The sequence below is a fragment of the Eucyclogobius newberryi genome, unplaced genomic scaffold, assembly GCF_026437365.1.
Source record: "Eucyclogobius newberryi isolate DKJ021-1_F unplaced genomic scaffold, fEucNew1.0.hap1 SCAF_3, whole genome shotgun sequence".
Lineage (NCBI taxonomy): Eukaryota > Metazoa > Chordata > Actinopteri > Gobiiformes > Gobiidae > Eucyclogobius > Eucyclogobius newberryi.
The window spans coordinates 13,478,870-13,487,286 of record NW_027315945.1 but is presented as its reverse complement, the minus strand read 5'-3'; the positions used below and the strand labels follow the sequence as shown (position 1 = coordinate 13,487,286).

Sequence of the window (8,417 nt, the reverse complement as noted above, 5' to 3'; positions counted from 1 at the left end):
ATTAATACGATTCCAAACAGGAAGGAGTCCGCTAAGTCATAATGCAGACAACGTTTAACCCGTAAATCTTGGCTGCTTCTTGAGTGTGCTGGTTTACACGCATGTTATAAAAGCATACAGGCTGCATCAGTAGGACCTTAGGCTCAAAACCTTCACAGCAATTATTAGAGGGTAGACTGATAAACAAGCCTATGACATAATGTGGAAACACTGATCCCATTCACAGACCTCATCACCCGCAAAACACTCAGCGTGTCGGGCAAATCTCACACGTATAAAGCAAATTCCTGGCGGTTGGTTGGTGACTGCGTTGCAACATGGGGGGAAAACGGCTGTGTAGTGGTGGAATATCGCTCTGCCTCTACCTCTCTTCCCACATCTTCAGAAGTCTGGGGCTGGAGGGGATTAGGAGACTGAGTGGTGCCTTCTGCTGGGCTCTCAAAATATCTCGTCGGAAAGAGGATGGTGTATTTCCCCAGAGAAGTTATGACCCCATCGCCCCTCGAAACTTCCTGTACTTTTCCCTAGAAAGAAGATAGGAATTAGAGCTGCAATACAGAAAGATAAGAGGGTAACACATAAATGCCGCTGCAACCATTTGATTATAATACATGTATAAGAAACGTTCAAATCATCCATATTAAAAATACATGATACTTCTCCTAGCGTTGGAATAGAAAAAGCAAAGCAAGGAAGAGATGTTATTACTTTGCCAAGAATGATCCACAGTATGTACCTTGTATTTCTTCTATTATAGGTGTTTTTATTGCAAAAAAAAACAAAAAACACCTCTCTCCAAAGATCTTACCTGTAACTTGGACTGCTTGTCTCCATGGAGATAGGTATGTTTAATGCCATGCTGTGGAACATTCAAAGGAAGGCAACATCTCCATAGTAACAAAGACAGAGGCGGGCCATCCACTAGAAAAGTGACATAGTGCACCTAAATGTAATTAGTTATAATACATTTATGGTTGAATGCCCCTCCCATTAAACGTTGGCCTGGTAAAGCTCCTAAAAAATAAAGGCTACAACAAAAACCCATTCAAATCAAACTATTTAAATGTCTTGCCTTAATACTTGCCTTTCCAAATCGTTTTACTTCAACAGGTTTGAAAGATGAGTACATGATGATGACCTTTAATTTCAAGAGTCTTAAAAAGCAATACTGCAATGCTCCCTAGTGTTAGAAGAGTGTATTACATGCAAACTAGTCAATTTCAATACAAAATATCTATTTATTGCGTTTTATCTATACAACCTAATTTAATTTAATGTAAAGTTAAAATACCTGACCAAACTTATTTAGAAATGAAAACCAAAAACACAAACCTGCATATATTTGTGGCGAATCTGCGGGAAGGAACTGCCCGGTGCAGGAAGAAGAACCCACGTGTCCCACAGGCACAGGGAAGCACAGAGCAGCTGAGGATTGGAAAGGCTGTAAAACACTTACTGCCCTGCCATAGTTTGTTTCATTTCTATTACAAGTGTTCGAAGACGTTGGGCAAAATGTCGTCTTTCAGGAAAGCGTTGAAATCCCGACAAAGAAACCACCATGAAAGATCTCAGGTTTGTTGTTGGTTAGCATGCTAGCTCTGAACTAGCTCGGCTCAATAGAAATAAATAGCTTGAATGTCTAATCTAAGCAGAGATGTGATGTTAACCCTATTAACTGTGTTCTCTCTTCTTTTCTATCAATAGCCAGGATTTCGGAAACATATGGGATTGTTGGAGAAAAAGAAGGACTACAAACTTAGAGCAGAGTAAGTTGACAAAATGTTATGAGCATAGAATTATTGAAACAAATATTTTAACGGAGTGTATCCATTACAATTTATGCTTTTTTTACGTTTTACTGCTGCTTACCAATTTTAATCAATAAATAATGCAAAAGTGGCTACAGTGAAACATACCTTTTTTAAATAGATGTTCTTCATTAGGTACATCAGGAAAAAAATTCAAAAGGGTCAGATTCCAATTAATTTGCACCATCAGAAAGGTAATCAGAGTGTAATACTTTTGGAATAATTTAATTCTAAAAAAACAGGGAGATATTCAGGTTTTAAGAGCGTAAAAATGAGGTAAATGTACCCACATTTCAGCCAAATAGCTGTTACGGTCAGTACTGCTGCTGTGTGTATACGACTACCATGGAGCCAATCAGTTTTACTGGATTCATGCATCTAACCACATTATTATTTTCTGATATGTCAAAAAGTTATTGAGGGGGTTTCATTAAATGTTGATATTCCAAGTTCTAAATGTATTGATTTAATGGAGAAATATATCTGAATTTTCCGGGCATGTATTTTCACAACAAATGTTACAATCTGTATAATTTCATATAGTTAGGGCAAGCAACAAGCATTTTGAATGAGGCCATGCAAATATTTATGACCCCTCGGCCAACATGGACCTCCCGGGAGCAGGCGCCTCGACTAGACAAGCAATATTGGGACTGCTAAAAAAAAAAAAACACTTTCAATTTTCACGAGGTTTGTTGCATTGGATCCCAACTCTTCTGTAGTCCATCTTTCCTTAAAGAAAATTAGGGTGACAAATGATCGATCTTGTATATTTTCAGCATTTCTGTGAAATACATTTTCAAAACTTTCTCCTGCTTATATGTTGCCGTGAATGATGGTATTGGTTTGTGTCGCGAGAGGAGCAATTTCTGTAAAACTCAGGAATTTGCAGTGCGCCTCTAGCGGATTCTGACATGCCTCTCTTCATGCACACAAGTTATATGTTTAACTAATTATACATTGATTATTGGGATGGGCAAAAAAATAATTTCAATGTTATGACAATCTTGTGTTAAATTTGCCAGTAAATGTCTTTGTTGAGGAGGTTCAGTATCACACAAAACGTGAATATAATTAACCACTTCATATCATTTTGAAGACTATCATTTTTAATACCTCCAAAATGACACGCAATATTATAATGTTTCTAATATTTCTCCTACCTCTTAACTGATAATATACTTAATCCAAACTGTCATTGTGTATTAATGATGTATGTTTTTTACAGTGATTATCACAAGAAGCAAAACACACTTGCTGCTTTGCGAAAGAAAGCACTGGACAAGAATCCTGATGAGTTCTACTTTAAAATGATCAACTCCCAGCTGAAGGTTGGAAGAGGCCGCTTATTGTCTTGTTGATCAGCTGTTATGATCCATTTCAAGTCTTCCCTTCATGTTTATGGTAGGACGGAGTACACGCAGCAAACAAATCCACCGATGAAGAGGTAACAGAGGAACAGAAGAAGATGATGCGGACACAAGACTTAAAATACATAGAAATGAAGAGAGTTGCAGAGGCCAAGGTGAGTCGTTACTTGTATATTACTAGTCCTTTGTTTAAACAGCCCCATAAAAAAACTATTTGTAACTGAAATGCATTCCGTACTTTTCAGAAAATTGAGAGGTTAAAAGGAGAGCTTCATCTTCTTGATGCCGACAACAAACCAAAAAACAAGCACACTTTCTTTGTGGATTCTAAGAAAGAAGGTAGATTTTGTACTTACTTTGACCTTTGGTTTCTCTATTTGCAATCTTTCAAGTTCTTGATTGGAAACTGGCCTCACACTTTGAGATCAATTCAATGATTTGTTGTTGACATCTAGTGCAGTCATTTGACTTGGCGAGCCACCTCAACACCATGCCTGAGCTGGTGGACAGAGTGTTCAACAGGCCAACAATGGACACGCTGAATACCAAGCGCATCCAAGGAGCTGTAGATCCTCGAATTGTGCAGGTCTGTACAAATGTAAAAGACATAACTTATTAATGTCACACAATGGTGCAATAGGTTCACAATAACCCTAAGGTACATATTGCTGTTATGTCCTTGGGCAAGACACTTCACCTTGGCTCTAATGTTTGTGTACACTGCTGTTTCAATGTGCGTGTGCTCGAGTGTGAATGTGTGAATGGGTAGAACGTGGCCTCAGGCGTGTTTGCATTTGTGTCATGATTGTTCATTAACATGCAACGTTCAAGTGAGTAACACATTGTATATTAATGCATTTGAATATTTGTTTCTGCAGAAACTAGGTAAGCAACGAAGACACCAGTATAAAATCCTGACCCAGAGGATTGACCGGGAAAAGAAGATGTTTGTCATTAGTGAAAAAATTCAGACCAGAAAAGACTTGCAAGTAAGTCGAGAGAGAGGGTTCTACTTTAAATATTTACATGATTCAGATGTTAAGTGTCTTTTCCATTCAGGACAAAAGAAAGAAGGTTAAAGTGAAGAAGGAAACCAAAACTTCTGCAGCTGTCTATAAGTTTGAAGCAAAGAGGCAGCGCTGATCAGAAAGCCATGTTCAAATCAATATTGCATCATACATACATATATGTGAATGACACTTATTTAATAAAAAAATACCTAGATTACTTGATGTCATTTTATCATTATTTTTAAAGCCAAGCACATGTTCCATAGTGCAATTGTCCCCTCTGTTTCTGTACAGATTGTCTTGCTGCCAGTAGGTGGCATTAGTGTTCCATTTGTCACTTCCAAATTACACTAAAGGCTGAAGAGATTATTGTAATTATGAAGAAACTAAAATAAATGGTGTCAAAATAGTTTTGCATTGACAAATTATAACTTTCAAGTATATTTAAAAGTACATTCAACAATTTAGGTTAAATTATACAAACTGTACATCCGTGTAGTACATTAACTCGATTACAATGTTTTTTACTGTGGAACAATTGGAAAATGTTTCCCAGCCCATGCCCTCCTAGATTGTGTATATCGTACTTGCATGTTTTCCAAACTTGTTCATTAAAACTGTCTTTATGTTACTTTTTCATAAAAGCCTCCACGTCCATTGAAGGACACTCTTTCGTAGGCTGTATCCTTCAAAAACCCAGCCCTTGACTTTTGCACATCGTATTCAGTTTGTACATCAGATTTCATTGGCAGCTCAGGCCAGGCTCTGCATTTGTTTATCGCTTTTTAAATTAGCCAGGCTAAAATAAAAGCATCAGTATATGCAGTACAAGTCAGTTTTGAATGACAAATTGGTTCATAAATGAAATATTCTATTTATCATATTATACAACCTGTCAATTAATAAAGATCATAATGATATTTTCAAGCACTGCCCAGTAAACTTAATAAACATGAATCCTCTTGCAGTAATTTGCAAATTTCTTCCCATTCAGATTGTAATTTGTAAACAGCTCTTCTAATATATGTAGGTCTATTGAGTTTTGCTTTTCCAAGAAGAAAGACAAATGTTTGATATATTTATAGTGTATAAAATTGTACACTATTGGCCACTAGTTCTCACATTCTGAAGCTCCTTACAAAGACTTTTAACCATCAGTCTCTGTCATAAAAATTAAAGTTTATTAGCCAAATATACAGTATCAAAACGCTTCATAAATCCACATAACTGAACGTGCTTCGGCATGTCGAGAGCTCCAGTCGGCTGTACCAAGTGTAAGTGTAATTACAGCTTTCATCTCATCCTGTGTAATAGACTCACGGCCCAGCAGCGGCAGCACTGACCCAGGCCTGATCGATCACAGAGGTGGCAGCCGCTTCATAAACAGCACCCATCCATCAGCCTGTCCCGGGACCCACTGCAGGAGAGAGGGGAGAGCCAGGCCGGAAATGTCACCCGCCCCGCCGACACGGAGAGGGGGACCACAAGGCTTTGGCCCAGACGCTGCTGACCAGAGCTAGGGTGAGCCAACATCCAGACAGGTCAGAATGAGGGAAGAGTAATGGCTGGTGTTCCATTAGACCATTTAGGCCAATATAAAACTCAATACAAAAGGGGAATGCAAGAAAGTCTACGTATGCAAATATGCTGGTAAATTGATAGAGTTTGTGTTTGTGTCTGCCAGCCAATAAAGTGCAATCCAAAGGAACCAATATGCCAAGGTAAGAGAAATACACACTGTACTAAGTGAAACCCTTTGTCCAAATAAACTCTCAGAAAATGTGTTGCCGTTTATATTGTGTACTACTATAATAAATATTGGGGAAATGTGGAAATAGCTAAGCTGCAGTAAAATATGAGTTTTAATAAATCCTACATTGTGGTCCTATTATAAATGACTGCTTTACAACTCTGACTTGAGGCCTATTAGCTATTGCTGGTACTGTGTATTACATACTTCTGCCCGTTAAGAGCAAGATTCAAACATTAATAGAATGACATTAGGGGAAAAAGCTAAACTTTCCAGTTATAGACATAAAAGCCGTGAATAAATGATTGTAGATGCCATGGATACAGTGTCCACAAAGAAGTTAGTGAGAAATGACATAAACATTTTTGTCATTCTGGTTAATGTCTTTGTATGAAGATAGTAATTTAATTATATATATTCAAGCAGAGCCCAACATCACAACAACAGATGCCTCGCGAGCCTTTACAAACTAGATTTATAACCAACAGAAATCTAACAACGAAACAGTATTTGTTGTTTTACCTATTTATAGTGTCAGCTTAATATCACAGCCGCTTGCAAAACATGAAAAACATAGTCATTATAATAATAACATTTTACTGATTGTTTTCCACTCACAATCGTGCTGATTGTGTGATATTTCAAAATGAAACCGCCCTTGTACCCGCTTTCATAGCTCGCCCCCGAATTGCCACTTGCTCCTAACTTGACATTTTCTCTCTTCTCATTGATGTGTGGCCTCTCCATCACTGAATGACTGACTTCCTCTCCTTCTCCCTCTCCTGCGTCACAGCAGCCGGCCGCGTGCGTGCACTGGACCCTCGGGCTGGGGTGGAGGGGTGGAGGGGTCAGCGAGGAGAGCCCAGGGGTCAAAACACTGTGTGCGCAATTCCGGGACCCCAATCTAACTGGCCAACCCAGCACAGACAAGCCACTGTTCCTCCTCAAGATCGCCTTTCTCCCCCCCGAGCCGAGCAACACAACTCTATAGCTGGACCGCTGTGGTGGACCCAAGGGTGGGCAGTGAGCGACCTCCATGATTTTAAAGATATAGACAGACATTCCTCTATTGTCAGAAAGCCCATAATTCATTTGGCCATCCTGTCGCCCCTAACCTCAGTGTAATGACCCCGGAGGTTTGCTAACGGACAGTCATTTTAGGAATGGGGGTAAAGTGGTCTTCAGTGGGGGCAGCAGCAGGCCGTGACATTGACCCTGATGTATAAGAACTGTTTGAGTCAGAGTGCAAACTGGTTATGGGTCTATTACAAAGGCAGTCTGTTGGGGAGTTTCGTTACCAGTCGTGGAAAATAGTAGTTATAAATGCAGCGCTTTTAAATAATGATAATAAAGGAAGTTTGTACCAATGATTAATGAGGGGCAAAACAAATGTTTTTGTCGCTAAGAATAAGCGCACTCTTAGAAAAGTACAAAAAGAACATTGACTGATAAAATGACCTCAATAATGTATATCAACAGCTGAACTGGTAATAAGGATGTGGCACAAACAACAGCCTAAAGAAAACATGTTGTGCTTTTTTAAATTGAATTGTAACACAAGTAGATACTCATTTTTCATGTAAACAAAAGCAATGTGTGTTTAAAACAACTTGAAAATAAAATGGGGAACATTGACTTCCTGTCCAGTTCCACTTCTACAGAGAGATGTCATTGTAGCTGGAGCAGACACATGTTTATGTCTTTTTATTCTTAAACATTGGCTATGTAACATTTTGATCCCTTTGAGTATGACCCAGAGTCCCAGAGATTTTCTGAGCACTCAAGCCTCAAATGCAGGACAAAACAAGAGTATTCTCAATACATGAATCAGACTTTGAGTAAGCAAATGATGAGGGAGCACAATTAGAATTTCAAGAAAGGTTGGGAAAACTATTGGTTACACCTATACTGCACAAAATATCACTGGCAAACAGTGACTAGCTATTTTTATTTTTTTGTCTGGAATTCCAAAGTTCATGTTTTAGTAGTTTATAGAGGCCTTATTCACAAAGAAATATTACTGATAATTATACACTAGAACTGGTAGTAGTTAGTAGTACAGAGGCGATTGCTCAAAATCTTGCAAATAATAACTTTTATTTTATTTAACATTTATTATCCCGGTTGGTAGATTCAGAACCAATTTTAATTTACAAAGATGACCTAGAATGGGGAAACAGGTGCCGATTCAACCTGCTTGTAATGGTGATACAATGGCAACATGGCAGCATTATCTATTTACACTTGGATACCAACCGCCATAAAACACCAAAGAAGAAGAAGAAGAAGCATCATCTATTTACTAGCTTTCTAAGATGGACTCAGGTTGGATTCTTCCCTGACTATGAGTCCCTTCTGACCAGGATCCAGGCTCAAGTTTTTTTAGTTGCGCTGTCTTCACTCAGTGCTTAAATTTTGTTGATGGATGGGTCAAATTCAAACGTTACATTTTGCTGAGCGGAAAAGAAAGGCAAGCTTT

General features: G+C 38.5%; 1 protein-coding gene across 1 annotated transcript; it reads left to right on the top strand.

Annotated features, from left to right (window-relative positions):
• Positions 1 to 1,376: 1,376 nt before the first annotated feature.
• Positions 1,377 to 4,363, top strand: utp11 (UTP11 small subunit processome component). The gene is made up of 8 exons (XM_072460389.1): positions 1,377 to 1,572; positions 1,705 to 1,766; positions 3,037 to 3,139; positions 3,217 to 3,333; positions 3,424 to 3,517; positions 3,634 to 3,764; positions 4,057 to 4,167; positions 4,238 to 4,363. Exons 1-8 carry the CDS (start codon positions 1,513 to 1,515, stop codon positions 4,319 to 4,321), a joined length of 762 nt encoding a protein of 253 aa, XP_072316490.1. The 5' UTR covers positions 1,377 to 1,512; the 3' UTR covers positions 4,322 to 4,363.
• The last annotated feature ends 4,054 nt before the right edge of the window (positions 4,364 to 8,417 follow it).